We start from the raw sequence: 18,173 nt of genomic DNA on the forward strand, positions 1-18,173 counted from the left end.
CACGCCACAGTCGCCTATCAAGTTAAAGAAATCCTTCGTCTCCATGTCTATAAAAATTGTTTATGTATAATGCAGTGTTTAATGAAAGTGCGCGTGAATGTGACGGCTGTAAAACTCTATAAAAGTACATTGTTTAAAAGTAGTGTATTATGGAAAGAGAACGTAAAAGTGACGAAATTAATAAATGGTACCGTCATAGGATAGCAATCTGCTGAAGAGAAAAGTTTTTTAATAATAAATTGTCTGTGCTGATGTAAAATCTCCAACTTGATGGGAGGATTTCCGTTGCACGTATTCGAACATAAACGTATTTTTGTAGGACATTAGTAAAGGTATCAGTTATTGGGTTGACGAGGGATGTTCGAAATTACGAAAAAAATAGAGGGATGCTATAGTGAAAGACGGGTAACATACAATACGTACAAGAGAAAATAGGGAGCAGTAAGAGTGGACGACCAAGAGCGAAGTTCTCGGATTAAAAAGGGTGTGAGACTAGGATGTAGTCTTTCACACCTACTACTCAGTCTCATTGTATACACCGAAGAAGCAATAATGGAAATTAAAAAAAAGGTTGAAAAGTGGAATTAAAATTCAAGGTGAAAGGATGTCAATGATGAGATTCGCTGATGACATTGCAATCCTCAATGAAAGTGAAGGAGAATTACAGGATCTGGTGAATGGAATGAACAGTCTAATGAGTAAGGAATATGGATTGAGGGTAAATCTAAGAAAGACGAAAGTAATGATAAACAGTAGAAATTAGAATAGCAAGAAACTTAACATTTGGATTGGTGATCACCGAAATTTCACCTTTCAGAGTGCGGCTTACACAAACTCAAACACGTGAAGGAACTGGACCAGGGTTTGAAGTACACATCATTCACTATTAGACAGACTTTATTACAATTAAAAAACAATATATAAACTGAAAGAAACAATTTGTGAGATCAGTGCAAATTACATTAACAGCAATTAAAAGGGGAACAACAGTTTGGATACCAACAAGCGCTGCCTCTGTATCTCCAGCGAGAAATAAATTCCAGTGCCGTACGTAGCGTTAGAATTCAATGAGTGAAGAAACAAATTTAATATTTGGCACTGCGGCCTAATCTTGCAGAAATTCCGCAAAAGAAAACTAAAATGACTTAATTTCTCCACGCTCTTGCAGGGACTGAGGAAACATGGATGATGATGTTCGATTAGTGGGGCGCTCAATTACGCGGTTATCAGTGCCCGTACAAAATCCCAATCTGTACACAGTACAAACTCGCCACTTGCACGAATGATGATGAAATGATGAGGACAACAGAAAAACCCCCAGCCCGGCCGGCAATCGAATCCGGGGCCCCGTGATCCAGAGGCAGCAACGCTAGCCGCTAGACGAGGAACCATGGAGCCAGTTTACTAGCGTAACGCGCTTCCCTTTTTAAGGTGACGTTGGGGCTCCACACAAAAACTCGGACCCCTGCTTTACCTTCTAACTTCTTACAACCACGATTTTAACACCTCCCTAACTTCTGATGGGAATGTTGGATGCTGCATCTCGCCTTTCTCCAGTTACGCTGAATAATTTCCGGACTAACCTGCTCCAGAAGAAGGTTATTAATAGACCATAAGTTAACTAAAGGGAAGTTCTGTAAATTGAAGGAGGAGGGGGGGGGGGGGGGGGAAACGAAAGGAAAGGGACTTTGCGGAGCACAGTGTGGTGAGAACAATACTGTACGTGCCAGATGGTAGAATGAAGGTTTTCCGGCTAGCCAACAACTTGCAAGTGACAGGGTGAGGCTTCCCCCTACTTATACCTCCTGAGGAGATCACGAATGTAAAATTAGAGAGATTAGAGCACGCACGGAGGCTTTCAGACAGTCGTTCTTCCCGAGAACCATACGCGACTGGAAAGTCTACAGAAACGTCAGATTTCTCTTTCTGTCAGCCTGCAGAGTCCGGTGCAGAAAAATGATCAGTGGTGCACACCAGCTGGAGAGTTGCACAGCTGGAGAAGGAGACAGGGATGCTACCGTGACACTGGGCAACTTCACAACTGCAGTACTAAATTTGAGGTCGTACGTCTTCCGGCTAGCCAACAACTTGCAAGTGACAGGGTGAGGCTTCCCCCTACTTATACCTCCTGAGGAGATCATGAATGTAAAATTAGAGAGATTAGAGCACGCACGGAGGCTTTCAGACAGTCGTTCTTCCCGAGAACCATACGCGACTGGAAAGTCTACAGAAACGTCAGATTTCTCTTTCTGTCAGCCTGCAGAGTCCGGTACAGAAAAATGATCAGTGGTGCACACCAGCTGGAGAGTTGCACAGCTGGAGAAGGAGACAGGGATGCTACCGTGACACTGGGCAACTTCACACCTGCAGTACTAAATTTGAGGTCGTACGTCTGTGTGGCCGCGTCCTTTGCGGAGCACAGTGTGGTGAGAACAATACTGTACGTGCCAGATGGTAGAATGAAGGTTTTCCGGCTAGCCAACAACTTGCAAGTGACAGGGTGAGGCTTCCCCCTACTTATACCTCCCGAGGAGATCACGAATGTAAAATTAGAGAGATTAGAGCACGCACGGAGGCTTTCAGACAGTCGTTCTTCCCGCGAACCATACGCGACTCGAACAGGAAAGGGAGGTAATGACAGTGGCACGTAAAGTGCCCTCCGCCACACACCGTTGGGTGGCTTGCGGAGTATAAATGTAGATGTAGATGTAGATGTAGATTTATATCAGCTTTATGAGGACTTTGTGCGGCACCAGGAGCAATGAGTCAAAATGTGGGCGAGACCGCGATTTGAGCCTGGGATCTCCTGCTTAACGAGGGAGTTACGTTAACCACTGCGTCACCAGAACGTTTATCGCAAGTGCGCGGGCTATCTAGAGGAGCCTGCCGGCCGATCCACATTCCTACCTAACACCACCTATCCGCAGTCCTTGACCATGTCCTACATGCTCGCTACTTAGAGATTCCCACAGGAGGTCGGATGCAGCTGTACATCCGCACTGAATTCGATGGATTCATTGCCCGTCGAGGGGAATCAATAACGTATGTGTCGTGTCTGATGTCTCAGACATGACCGAAAGGACAGACACCATGCATTCATATAACTGATTCACCTCAATGGGCAATGACTCCATTAGTGGTCTGAACTTGCAAAATTGCTTTCACTCGAGTTCATTTTTAATACGGGGTGAAAGCTTAAACTCAGTAATACGCCTCCGAATACCTTTCAGTTCCCCTTGCTCTTGCAGGACTTCGGAAAATATACGGCTTAAAACCCCATATGTCAAAGGATACAACAACTGAAGTAGAATATCATGTGACATCACCAAAGTGTTAGCATGAAATTCAAACTTAATTGTAAGCCACAAAACGTATTTTACCCCCCTCAGATTCTTCACCGAGAGTTGCTTAATATCCTGGAGGCAATTTACCAAAGACACCTCCAGATTATTACTGAACCCCATCTACCACCTGACCATTGCTCTCGAGCATTACTTATTCGGACGAAAATTCCTGCTCGCCACTCGCCGTTCTCAAGTCCTCGAAACCAAAACGGCTTGTAAATCCCGCACCTGAGAATGAAAATCTTGATTGAGTTTACTCTGTTCGGAAATAAACTGCCGAACATCACTCAAACGGTTTTCCCAGTGAATTAGTTGGGCTTAGATCCTATGTGACATTGTAGTGTGCGATGGTGGGATCACTCATGGGAAAATTTCTGTAGTAGTCTGTGATAGAGCTGCACCTTTTTTAGACTGAAGTCAGCTGGTATTCCTGCGTATAGGAAGTTTCTCTAACAAAGAAACCACCTTCAAAGAAGGTCAGGCATCAAAGTAGTGAAGGGACTAACAAAGTTCATCAAAATATAAGAGTTATTAGAAATAAAGTTAGCGAACTGCTTATAGATGCTGACACTGACATTATTGGTATATTGGAGCACCGCTTACATAATCTGACAATTCAGAGACTTCCTCTACCAGGTTACAGATTAGCTGGCTGGTTTCCAAGGGGTTCTTTGCGGAGTGAGGGGTGGCAGTTTACTTAAAAAACAGTACTCCGTTTGAGTCCACAGATGTATCAAAACACTGCACTGAACAGGTAATTGAATGTTATGCACGGGCAGTTGAATATAGTGAAACTAAACTTCTGATTGTTGTTATTTATAGGTCCTCTAACTCTGACTTCAGAACATTTCTGCTCAAGCTAGATAGGGTTCTTCGTTAACTTTACAGGAACTACCATAAATTAGTTGTATGTGGTGATTTCAATATTAATTTTGTAAGTGACTGTGTAAGAAAAAGGATGTTGAAAGATCTTCGAAATTCATATGATCTGATGCGGACTGTATTTTTTCCAACCAGGATGCAACGGAACAGCAGCACAACCATAGAAAATATTTTTATTCCTTCTTCATTACTAGATGGACATTGTATTAGTAAAAGGGTGAATGGCCTCTCAGAAAATGTTGCATAAATTTTAATCCTGAAAGGTTTTTGTACTTAAACAAATGTTACATATAATTACAAACTATGTAGAAGAGCTTATTCAACGGCAATAGAGACTTTTTTAAACCTCATTAACGGACAAGAGTGGCAGGAAGTTTATAGTGCTGATAACATAGAGGACAAATATAAAGCTTTCCTTAACACATTTCTCAGGCTCTTTGAAAGCTGCTTTCCATTATAACGTTCTAAACAGGATACTAACAGTAAAAGGCAGGTGGGTGGTTGACTAATGGGATAAGGGAATCATGTAGAACAAAGTGAGAATTATATCAGAATGTTAGTAGTCACAATCGAGCCCGAGTAGCCCATTACAAACAGTATTGTAAGATTCTTAAAAATGTTATTAGGAAGACAAAGAGTATGTGGTACGCAAATATAACAGCTAAGTCAGAGGATAAAATTAAAATCTTATGGTCAGCTACAAAGGTAGTGTCCTGTCAGCAGCACAAGGTCCAGGACATGAAGTCAGTACGTAGTAAAAATGTTACTAATACTCATAAGTCAGACATATGTACAGTATTTCACTATTACTTTCAGTGCATAGCTGGTGGTTCGAATAAAAACTCAGTTTCTGCAGGGAATCATATAACTCTCCTGGAAAATGCCTTTCCGAGACTGATATCTGAACGTGCGAAAATACCGTTATACATGCCAGTGATACTCCATCGACCAACGCTCTAGGCACTTTGTCTCCTGTTGCCGAGCTGTACATTGAGATGAGAAATGCCGTGGGATATCCCCCAATATCGTGTCGGACCTCCTTTGTCCCGGTGTAGTGCTGCAGCTCGACGTGGCATGGATTCAACAAGTCGTTGGAAGTCCCCAGCCGAAATATAGACGTACATAATTGCGAAAGTGTTGCCGGTGAAGGATTTTGTGCACGAATTGACCTCTCGATTACGTCCCATAAACGTTCTCTGCGATTTATTTCGGGCGATCCGGGTGGCCAAAACGTTAGCCCGAACTGTCTAGAATGTTCTTCAAACAAATCACGAACAACTGTGGCCTGGTGACATGAGCTGGCATGACGCATTATCATCCAAAAAAATTCCACCGTTGCGTGGGAACGTGAAGTCCATGAATGGCTGCAAATGGTCTCTAACTAGCCTACCGTAACCGTTTTCAGTCAACGATAGGTCCAGTTGGACCAGAGGACCCATTCCCTTCTATGTAAATACAGCCCACACCATCATGGAGCCACCACTAGCTTGCTCAGTGTCTTGTTGACAGCTTGGGTCCATAGCTTCGCGTGCCACACTGGTACTCTACCATCAGCTCTTACCAACTGAAATCCGGACTCACCTGACCAGGCCACGGTTTTTCAGTCGTCTAGGGTCCAACCGATAAGGTCATAAGCCCAGGAGAGGCGCTGCAGGCGATGTGCTGTTACCAAAGACACTCGCATCGGCTGTCTGATCACATAGCTCAGTAATGCCATAATTCGCCGCTCTGTCCTAACAGATACGTTCGTCGTGTGGCCCACATTGATCTCTGCTGCTATTTCACACATTCTTGCTTGTCTGTTAGCACTGACAGCACTATTCAAAGGCCTCTGCTCTCGGTCGTTAAGAGATGACCGTCCGCGACTGTGTTGTCTGTGGTGAGAGGCAATGCCTGAAAATTGGTATTCTCGGCACACTCTTGACACTGTAAGTCTTGGAATATTGAATTCCCTAACAATTTCCGAAATTGAATCTCGTATGAGTATAGCTCCAACTACCACTCCGCGTTCAAAGTCTGTTAATTCCTTTCGTACGGCCATTACCACGTCGGACACCTTTTCATGCGAATCACCTGAGTACAAATGACAGTTGCGCCAATGCACTAGACTTATATACCTTGTGTAAGCGATACTACTGCCATCTATATACGTGTATGTCGCTATCGCATGACATTTGTCACCTCACTGTAAGCAGTCTACTGCAATTACTCGGTGTAATCGTGAATATTCGTTTTGAAGCATAGTTGCTAAAATTGGTGAGAGCAGAGATTTATTCACTTAAATTACGCAGTATAAAATATTTTTGTTTAAATTCCCGAATTATTTCATTAAAACTCAGGCGTGATGTATGAACTTGTAACAGTACTTTGGGTCTGGTCAAGATCTTACCACATGAATTCGACTGCTCCGGCAGTTACTTCGTAGCTGTTTCCCATAAGTTTGCTAGTTAATGTCTCTCACTGTGTTAAGTCAGTGGAGTAGTTGATTTTGTCATAATGATGATGACATGATGAACGAGTGACAGACTACCGAGTGATGTTCTAATCATGTAAAATTTTGAAATATTCAGAGCATTCAGTAAATCGATCTCCTTCAGTGATTTTCTCGTACTGTTTCCGCGTGCCTCATGTTGAAGTTATAGTGGTTTTATAGATATTTCCGTCTGTTAACTGAGCTCACCCTTTGTGTACGTATGCAACCACTGTAGCAAAATCAACGATATGCCAATGGAGACAAGCTCTATTCATAAGTATAGAGAATTATGAACAGAACGAATCCTCCTATGTATGGTAAATTTTCACCCGTTAGTAGTTTATAGATTTTAATCCGTTTTGTAGTATATCCACCACTTGGTGTGAGCACAGAATCACGCGTTATGAAATCCATAGTCGACCAGTGTAGAATAGCTGCATTCAACAGCACAGAGAGTTTCGAGTAAAACGAGAAATTAGCATGAATATGGATTTATCGATTTTATAGTAATTTTTCTGGGAGAGCCTGGACTTCTTTATCACTGTTTGAAACTGTAACGATATGGTTACCCCAAGACAGTAAAAAACATATAAGTACATTCACTTTGAACACACAATGACACAGCATAAATTTGATTCATGTATTTGTCAATTTCAGCTGTCAATCCAGTTTCAGGTATTTTGAAGTATGTGTCAATGTTCTGTAAATGTAACAAAAATGGTTCAAATGGCTCTGAGAGCTTGGGACTTAACTTCTAAGGTCATTAGTCCCCTAGAAATTAGAACTACTTAAACCTAACTAACCTAAGGACATCACAGACCTCCATGCCCGAGACAAGATTCGAACCTGAGACAGTAGCGGGCCCGCGGCTCCAGACTGTAGCGCCTAGAACCGCTCGGCCACGCCGACCGGCTGTAAATGTAACAAGTAACGCCATCTGTTAAGGTAGTATTTGCATAAATGTTGTCATATTTGTGCCTGAACAGACTAGCAGTTGTAGATGCTATTTTGTGGTACATTTTCTAAACCCTAAACTACACGGAAACAGAAGAATATATAATAAAAAGAAACAAAATGTATAAAAACATCTTATTATGCCTGTAGGAGAACAGCACCAGTTATTCAGAGACTTTATTTATCATAACAGCATCGAGAGCTATAGTCTGTGGCAGTCTATCGCTATTGTGGTGTGTGGTCTGAATAAAGCTGCGTGCGTTTGTGATAATCGAGGAAAAGTAAATGAGAAATACCTATAATGTGCCTGTACAGGGTGAGTCACGAGATTTTCCGCCGGTTTCTGGAAGGTATTCCTTAGCTTACTTGGAACAAAAAATGTAAATACAGTAATGGGATCAACTCCATAACTAAGGAGCTACGGTAATTGAAAAACCCAGGAAAATGGTAGAAAAAATTTATTGTAGGATTTCACTATCAAAAATGCACGTAATAATTAATTTAAACAATTTCGTAGCAGCTTCTTGCATTCAGAGTAGATTTAGAGTAAGTGTTCAAAATTTCCTCCCTGCATTTGAAGGCAAAGATTCGCACTGGAGTGAATCGCGCGAGTAGCATTTCGTAATTTCAGGTGCTCTTTCCTTATTGACGTTGCGGCATCGAAAATGCGTTGTATTAATTCTTCTCGTGTTTCCACCTTAACTTCGTACACGATGTCTTTTATCCACCCCCAGATGCAGTGATCTAGGGGTGTTAAATCTGGGGATTTGGCAGGCCAGTTGATAGGGACCCCGCGACCTATCCATCGATGTGGGAATTGCTGATTAAGATAAGCTGCTACCACATGGTGGAAGTGTGCAGGTGCCCCGTCATGTTGGACGTACATGTGCCGTCTTGTTTCCAGAGGAACATCTTGAAAAAGCTGCGAAGTCTTTTCGCAAAAACTTACGGTACATCTGGCCATTTTAATTTCCCGGGAGAATAGAAGGCCCTAGTAACTGGTCACACACAGCACCACACCAGACATGATACTGAATCTGTGTTGAAACTGAAATACTATCGTGACATGGAGATTTTCGTCTGCCCAGACATGCATGTTATGCAAGTTGCTGATGCCATCTCTTGTAAAGGTTCCCTCATCACTGAACATTATGAAGCGATAGAGCCGGTTTCCGTTTAACCAGTTACAAAAGTGCAAACGGTTGGCACAATCATGTGGCTCTAAATGGTGAACTTTCTGCACATGGAAAGGATAGAGTCCATTCTCATGAAGAATCCTACATACCTGAGATTGTGAAACGTTCAATCGGGTAGCTAGGCGTCTTTTACTTGAACGAGGACTGCGCTCTACTCAATTAAGAAAGAGTGTTTTCCTCTTCTTGAACGTCACGATGACTTTCGGAATGAATACGAATAATGGGAAGAGTACCAGTTTCTAGCAATGTTCGATATGTTCCACTAAATGTTTTGGCACTCGGAATCCTACGATTAGGATACCGACAGTGGTATTCGGCAACGGCAGATTTCGCATTTTCATCACAGAAGCCCAAAATGTACACCATCTCTCCATACTCCTGCGATGAAAACTTGTACGGCATCGTAAAATGTACTGTACATAGGAGACATTAACAGCAAACAGTGGCTGCAGTGGTTCAACAAATGGTTCAAATGGCTCTGAGTACTATGGGACTTAACATATGAGGTCAGCAGTCCCCTAGAACTTAGAACTACTTAAACCTAACTAACCTAAGAACACCACACATATCCATGCCCGAGGCAGGATTCGAACCTGCGACCGCAGCGGTCGCGCGGTTACGGACCGAAGCGCCTAGAACCGCTCGGCCACAACGGCCGGCCATCAACGTGTTTATTATACAAACGTACCACTCGCTGCACTTGTTACCCAAGACTGATCGTGTGTCCTGTGAACACAAGTGCAGCGCTCCTTACACCGTGGCATGGTCAGGGACTTTGTTGTAGCTCCTTAATTATGGATCTCATCACATTACTGTATTTACATTTTTTTGTTGCAAATCACCTAAGGAATAGCCTCCAGCAACCAGTGGAAAACCTCGTGACTCATCCTGTATATAGAGGTGCCAGAAGAAGAGGTTCGTCATTATGAAATAATTAACATAACACTGCAATAGAATAAACGACACAGAACATGGAGACTATCTGCCACTTAACCACGGCGCTTGAGTGACAATCCTATATCCTACCTGTCTCTAAAGTGCAGTTTCACGATAACTCTTTTCGCTCACATTCAGCAACCTAAGAATAACAACAGTGTAGACAACTTGTTTCTTTGATTAAGTAGTTTTCAAATGTTCAAATATGTGTGAAATCTTATGGGACTTAACTGCTAAGGTCATCAGTACCTAAGCTTACACACTACTTAACCTAAATTATCCCAAGGACAAACACACACACCCATGCCCGAGGGAGGACTCGAACCTCCGCCGGGATAGCCGCACAGTCCATGACTGCAGCGCCCTAGACCGCTCGGCTAATCCCGCGCGGCTAAGTATTTTTACAACCCACCATCATAAAAATTTTTGGCACTAAAGTATGAAGTCTCTTTAAAAACGTTATGTTCTGTCATTACAGTAAATTATGAAGTGCGATCCAATAGTTTCCGTTTGACGGCCATACAGTCCAGAATCGGTATGACAACCAGACGAAATCGTTGTGAGCATTGAGGCAATCATCTCACCGATGCACCAGGTTGGTAAAACACTGTGTTTTGATACGTGAAGACATCCGTAACTACCTGCTTCACATCTTCCTCCGACAGGTTCAAATGGTTCAAATGGCTCTGAGCACTATGGGACTTAACTTCTGAGGTCATCAGTCCCCGAGAACTTAGAACTACTAAACCTAACTAACCTAAGTACATCACACACATCCATGCTCGAGGCAGGATTCGAACCTGCGACCGTAGCGGTCGTGCGGTTCCAGACTGTAGCGCCTAGAACCGCTCGGCCACTCCGGCCGGCCCTCCGACAGGAATCATCGACTTTTCAAGGCCTTTTTTTAAATGACCGTGGGCGGGGTAATCGAATGCGGAGGACTCAGGACTATAGGACGGGTGCTCGAGTATTGGTCTTGTTTGGAGGCATAATGTCGCCACAGTTCAGTCATCTGCGTTCACGACACGCACGTCTGAAAGTCATGATGACACACTAATCCTTGCACTTACCTTCATGTTTGTGCTTATATACCCGCATCGAAATCTCGCTACATTGCATATACGCTGCAGCAACGCCTTCACACATAATATTTTTGATAGCCTATTATAACTTATTTATTAACTGCACAATATTATCCACAGAAATATATCGATTGAATAGTTCATGACTAGTAGTATAGTTTGGATGTATGAGTGTGTGATTGGTTATTATATTTATTACGACTCTAGGTTACAATGCGATACAGTACTACTGTATATTACAACATTAACAAACGTACGTCAGCCTTGCAATATCGTGAATCTTTTCTTTCTTTCTAATTTAATATCATCAAATAGTTCACTTAAAAGTGAAATATAATTACTGCGTATACTTGAGATTTCGTTATAACACGGCGTTGGGTAGTCCTGCATTCACGGCTATTTTCTTAACAATGCAGTATAATTACATAGTAAATCCCGACGGTTGAGTTATGACCCCCCCTCCCCGTCCGTTTTAATTAAGTTTCCTTGTAGTGGTTTGGTTAAGTAGAAATACTCACAGTTTTCTTTGTGTGAATGTTTAAATGAATCGTGATGCAAAATTACTATGTTTTTGGAGACTCTTCCCACTCCCAGTGTATGTTAAGGGATCGATTTTAATTAATTTATTGATAAATTATTTCATTGTTTGTAGAGGGACCATTATATGTTGAAAATAATAAACAGCCACTTTATTCATGCGTAATCTTCTTCTTGCTATCGTCGTAAGCTCATACCACCTTTCTTGCGCTCCGTGTTAGACCACCTCCCAGAATATTTAAATCTCAGCTTTGCTTCTCTAGCAGGTTCATGATGTATATAAACAATTAAATGATTAACGTCACTTTAGTCTTCATTACACGGTCTAGCGAAACGAAAGCATTATGCATTGCTTGCGTCAAAAGATATTTTTCATTTCACTGGGTTTAATAAGAAAAGTAGCTTACCGTTTCACTCGGCATTGCACTCCTATTGTTTGGAAACAAAAAGTAAATCCATGAGCAATCCTTCCCCCCTTTATCTCGTGAACCTGTCTAGGCTTTTCTTGTTCGCCATAGCTAATACAAAATCTATTACATGACTAAGACCCTGCTTTTAGGTTTACCTAATGCTGATTTTTTTTATTTGGATTTTGTTTACTCTTACTTTTCAAAATAGTATATACATAATGGGATAGTGAGGGCATATTTCATCAAAATTTGAGTGAAGAAGGAGAAGAAAGGATTTTGGGATATTGCATGTATTAACACATTACTCATCTATTTGAAGCCAATGTAATATTTACAGTGTTGGGAAAATGAAGCTCGTAACTTACCCTGGAAATGAGTTCTCCAATGAGCCCATTCCATCTCTGGGTACGTGGATTGTAGGTTCCATACTCGCCATCTGACACCAGCTGGAATTCGAAGGTGAAATTCAGTATTTCTGAGATTTGTGTGATTAGATCCATTGAATATCCCTCATAACGGTCGTTTCCTATTCGAGGTGGGACCTTCTTTGGCTTTTCACGCAAGTAAGGAGGACCCTGAAACAAGTCATACTACTGTGAATAGAGTGATTTGTAATTTCATGGAAGCAATAGCAGCTACTGTTGACAAAACCAAAACAATTAAAGGAATGGAGAACTTAATAATGAAGTCTGTCTACTGCCTTTCAGCTGACTGAAGCCCTGAAGATGAAACTGGGTTTCTAAACATACAATGACGAATAAAATACGCCATTAAAAACACAGAAGATCCACTTTCTTATTCCATTTTCCTTGCATTTATAGTTGTTTATAAATATTTATAAAATATCTCCATTAACAAATACTGCTAACGTTCAACCACTTTGTAGGTGACGACACGCAGCCTTTTCCAGGAACTGTGAGATAAGTGTACCTGTTAGCAAATGAATTATAGACGCTTATCCTGTGGTTTGTAACACAGTGTATTTCCGTGATGAAGGCTGGGATGTGTCGTAGAATGAACAGGGGATACTCAAAGTATTAGAGGAGCTATCGTGATCCATGTCGGTTCTGCTGCCGGCCACAACTCATAGTCATTGATCTAATATGGGTCCCTAATGTCAACATCTTGCTAGATGGCATCCCTGATGTGCTCAAGAAGATTTAGATGAAGTGACCTTGGGGATATAGAAGCATCCTTCTGACCATGGACTGCATATAAAATCATGAAGGAATGAAGGGTGATAAATATTCCTTCTGACGGGTCACCTGTGGTCGTACTGTCGGTGGGGAAGCAGTACGTTTCTTTACCGTTCCCGTTGAAACGCAGTCGCAGATCCATCAATCATCATATTTTATATCACGTAAACATTCCTCTTTCGAGAACTTCTCCACCGCGTCTCTGAATGGTGTCCTGTTAATGAACGGGATGAATGGCCTCAAGATATTTCGACTGCTCGTACCTCGATGTCGATTAGTACTGGCGTGCACTGCGCATCAGTCCGAGTGAACTTTTTCCGTGCTTTTTATGTTCAATAGTAATGTTGCGTTATCCATGCTAACCTCTTGTCCCCTTAGAGGCACAGTTAACGTATGTACAAATGTGGAGTAGTGGTTTTATGCCCCATAACGAGTTTCCGACTGTATGCCTGGTCACCAACTGTTGTTATGCCCTCCGGCATGGTGACTTGCGTTGTAAACTATCTATCCACAGTTACGATCAGCGATACTCGAAGTCGACCATTGTGTTCAATACATTAATTCCCACGACTGTAGGCTCTGATGGTGGCGCTTTTCTCGTATCGAGCTTCTCACAGCACACCCTCGACATAGTGACACACCAATAGCCCAGTGCGGGCACGACTTCTAAGGTGGAGCGACTTCTGTGTTGGGCACCCACAAACCGGACGAAATCGAATCCGTTGATATCGCGTATTTTTCCAGGCCAAGCTCGACTGTCACTCGATGGCCAGTACAGCATTCGAAAAAATCCCATACTAGAAACACGAGGAACTATTCGATTCGCTGTGGTGCCAGGAGCGCTATCTCTGGCTCAGTTGCTCTGAATGTAAAGTAGGTGCGGGCATATAACTAGCTGTTAACATTAGTATGACATCTGTTGAATTTAAAGGCTCAATCTTGACAAATAGGTAGGAATTATCGCTGACAAAGTAAAAGGTTTGCTGTTACTAAGTAACTGGGTAGTGTATCAAATCTGTCATTGCGATTTATATAGGGTGTACAATATTCTAAAGATAGATACACGAGGCTGCAACTGTGATTTTTAATGGTATACAAGCACTCTTTCTATCGACACTAACAGACTATGGTAACGAAGAAACAACCTGCCATATGTACACCTGTGGAGAATATGTGCAGGACTATCAATTTCGTCTAGGAGCATTTGTAAAATCAGTATCAATAATTTTTCTTGGTAATTATTTTGTGTAGCTAATATGTTGGCAGCTTGCATATTGAGTATATGTGGTTAGTGCAAGATGACTATGATGATTATTGAACGCAGTTTTCCGAAATTCCTTCACCAGGGAAGACGAATGGAATATTCCAGAATTTGAAACACGAACAGCGGCTAGCATGAGTTTCTTAGAAGTAGATACCTTATGGGTTGCGAAGCAACTCAAATCGCTTTATACGGGCAAGTCTTCAGGTCCAGATTGTATACCGATTAGGTTCCTTTCAGATTACGCTGGTACAATAGCTCCCTACTTAGCAATCATATACAACCGCTCCCTCACCGATAGATCTGTACCTACAGATTGGAAAATTGCACAGGTCGCACCAGTGTTTAAGAAGGGTAGTAGGAGTAATCCATCGTACTACAGACCTATATCATTGACGTCGCTTTGCAGTAGGGTTTTAGAACATATACTGTATTCAAACATTATGAATCACCTCGAAGGGAACGATCTATTGACACGTAATCAGCATGGTTTCGGAAAACATCGTTCTTGTGCAACGCAGCTAGCTCTTTATTCGCACGAAGTAATGGCCGCTATCGACAGGGGATCTCAAGTTGATTCCGTATTTCCGGATTTCCGTAAAGCTTTTGACACCGTTCCTCACAAGCGACTTATAATCAAGCTGCGGGCCTATGGGGTATCGTCTCAGTTGTGCGACTGGATTCGTGATTTCCTGTCAGGAAGGTCGCAGTTCGTAGTAATAGACGGCAAATCATCGAGTAAAACTGAAGTGATATCAGGTGTTCCCCAGGAAAGCGTCCTGGGACCTCTGCTGTTCCTGGTCTATATAAATGACCTGGGTAGCAATCTGAGCAGTTCTCTTAGGTTGTTCGCAGATGATGCTGTAATTTACCGTCTAGTAAGGTCATCCGAAGACCAGTATCAGTTGCAAAGCGATTTAGAAAAGATTGCTGTATGGTGTGGCAGGTGGCAGTTGAGGCTAAATAACGAGAAGTGTGAGGTGATCCACATGAGTTCCAAAAGAAATCCGTTGGAATTCTGTTACTCGATAAATGGTAAAATTCTCAAGGCTGTCAATTCAACTAAGTACCTGGGTGTTAAAATTACGAACAACTTCAGTTGGAAAGACCACATAGATAATATTGTGGGGAAGGCGAGCCAAAGGTTACGTTTCATTGGCAGGACACTTAGAAGATGCAAAAAGTCCACTAAAGAGCCAGCTTACACTACACTCGTTCGTCCTCTGTTAGAATATTGCTGCGCGGTGTGGGATCCTTACCAGGTGGGATTGACGGAGGACATCGAAAGGGTGCAAAAAAGGCAGCTCGTTTTGTATTATCACGTAATAGGGGAGAGAGTGTGGCAGATATGATACACGAATTGGGATGGAAGTCATTAAAACAAAGACGTTTTTGGTCGCGGCGAGATCTACACTCCTGGAAATTGAAATAAGAACACCGTGAATTCATTGTCCCAGGAAGGGGAAACTTTATTGACACATTCCTGGGGTCAGATACATCACATGATCACACTGACAGAACCACAGGCACATAGACACAGGCAACAGAGCATGCACAATGTCGGCACTAGTACGGTGTATATCCACCTTTCGCAGCAATGCAGGCTGCTATTCTCCCATGGAGACGATCGTAGAGATGCTGGATGTAGTCCTGTGGAACGGCTTGCCATGCCATTTCCACCTAGCGCCTCAGTTGGACCAGCGTTCGTGCTGGACGTGCAGACCGCGTGAGACGACGCTTCATCCAGTCCCAAACATGCTCAATGGGGGACAGATCCGGAGATCTTGCTGGCCAGGGTAGTTGACGTACACCTTCTAGAGCACGTTGGGTGGCACGGGATACATGCGGACGTGCATTGTCCTGTTGGAACAGCAAGTTCCCTTGCCGGTCTAGGAATGGTAGAACGATGGGTTCGATGACGGTTTGGATGTACCGTGCACTATTCAGTGTCCCCTCGACGATCACCAGTGGTGTACGGCCAGTGTAGGAGATCGCTCCCCACACCATGATGCCGTGTGTTGGCCCTGTGTGCCTCGGTCGTATGCAGTCCTGATTGTGGCGCTCACCTGCACGGCGCCAAACACGCATACGACCATCATTGGCACCAAGGCAGAAGCGACTCTCATCGCTGAAGACGACACGTCTCCATTCGTCCCTCCATTCACGCCTGTCGCGACACCACTGGAGGCGGGCTGCACGATGTTGGGGCGTGAGCGGAAGACGGCCTAACGGTGTGCGGGACCGTAGCCCAACTTCATGGAGACGGTTGCGAATGGTCCTCGTCGATACCCTAGGAGCAACAGTGTCCCTAATTTGCTGGGAAGTGGCGGTGCGGTCCCCTACGGCACTGCGTAGGATCCTACGGTCTTGGCGTGCATCCGTGCGTCGCTGCGGTCCGGTCCCAGGTCGACGGGCACGTGCACCTTCCGCCGACCACTGGCGACAACATCGATGTACTGTGGAGACCTCACGCCCCAAGTGTTGAGCAATTCGGCGGTACGTCCACCGGGCCTCCCGCATGCCCACTATACGCCCTCGCTCAAAGTCCGTCAACTGCACATACGGTTCACGTCCACGCTGTCGCGGCATGCTACCAGTGTTAAAGACTGCGATGGAGCTCCGTATGCCACGGCAAACTGGCTGACACTGACGGCGGCGGTGCACAAATGCTGCGCAGCTAGCGCCATTCGACGGCCAACACCGCGGTTCCTGGTGTGTCCGCTGTGCCGTGCGTGTGATCATTGCTTGTACAGCCCTCTCGCAGTGTCCGGAGCAAGTATGGTGGGTCTGACACACCGGTGTCAATGTGTTCTTTTTTCCATTTCCAGGAGTGTATTTACGAAATTTCAGTCACCAGATTTCTCTTCCGAATGCGAAAATATTTTGTTGAGCCCAACCTATATAGGTAGGAATGATCATCAAAATAAAATAAGAGAAATCAGAGCTCGAACAGAAAGGTTTAGGTGTTCGTTTTTCCCGCGCGCTATTCGGGAGTGGAATGGTAGAGAGATAGTATGATTGTGGTTCGATGAACCCTCTGCCAAGCACTTAAACGTGAATTGCAGAGTAGTCATGTAGATGTAGATTGTGCGTAATGTATATCATCCAAAGTGGATTGCTGATAATGATCAGAAACAAGGCTTACAGCGAAACACAGTCTATTCTTCTCGCCGAAGCTACCGTCCCTATTTGCCATAATGATGATCACCAGCACCGGATGATCACCAACAATGTCGTATGAAAACTGAGGCGATATTTGGAACTTTACTGAGTACTATAACACACAGCCAGACGATAAGGTAAGATTACGCCTCAACCTCGTCTCTTATCCGAGAATGTAGTGGCGATGAAAATCCAGTGACCTCCAGGGTGTGAAACGATTACTTCCGAGTCTAGTGCCAATCCGCGACATTCCTTAGTGGTATCGTCTACTGAGACGGCTATTATCTCTTACACTAAACATTTTCTCGCCGTGTGTGACAACAAATCAGTGACGAAGTGTCTTCGTACTCACCAATCTGGAAGCGACAATCAGATGGCGGCCATAAATTTTGTGTAGAGTATCATCGATGGTTTCCTTTTCTGTCCTGGCAGAGGAGAAGCCGTTTTCTGGTGTCCATGTGCCAATGCGCTTGAAGCCTGCAGCGGATAACTCGACGGCCTCGAGTGTGAATCCGACTCGAGTCCCCATGCTGTCGAACATGATGCTACCCGTAAGGCCCTCGTGTTCCATCTGCAACAAAAACGCTTCTGGTCACATTTTTACGTTATATTGTTCGCAGTAATATCTTCTCTGATTATCTTGTCGAATGTGACGCCGCCCGACAGGCTCTCGTGTCCCTTCTGCAACACAAATGCTTCTGGTCACATTCCTGCATTATACTGTCCACAATTACATCTTT

At 43.6% G+C, this 18,173-nt stretch overlaps 1 protein-coding gene across 1 annotated transcript in view; it reads right to left on the reverse strand.

Annotated features, from left to right (window-relative positions):
• The window catches only part of LOC126249404 (glutamate receptor ionotropic, kainate 2-like), a 376,144-nt gene that overhangs the window by 196,476 nt on the left and 161,495 nt on the right, over window positions 1-18,173 (reverse strand). The window contains exons 8-9 of the mRNA XM_049951058.1: window positions 17,786-18,004; window positions 12,180-12,389 (exon numbers count right to left, since the gene is read on the reverse strand). Coding sequence (XP_049807015.1) covers window positions 12,180-12,389; window positions 17,786-18,004 — 429 coding nt within the window. The remainder of the gene's footprint in view (window positions 1-12,179; window positions 12,390-17,785; window positions 18,005-18,173) is intronic.

This window comes from Schistocerca nitens, chromosome 3 (assembly GCF_023898315.1).
Source record: "Schistocerca nitens isolate TAMUIC-IGC-003100 chromosome 3, iqSchNite1.1, whole genome shotgun sequence".
NCBI classification, from domain to species: domain Eukaryota; kingdom Metazoa; phylum Arthropoda; class Insecta; order Orthoptera; family Acrididae; genus Schistocerca; species Schistocerca nitens.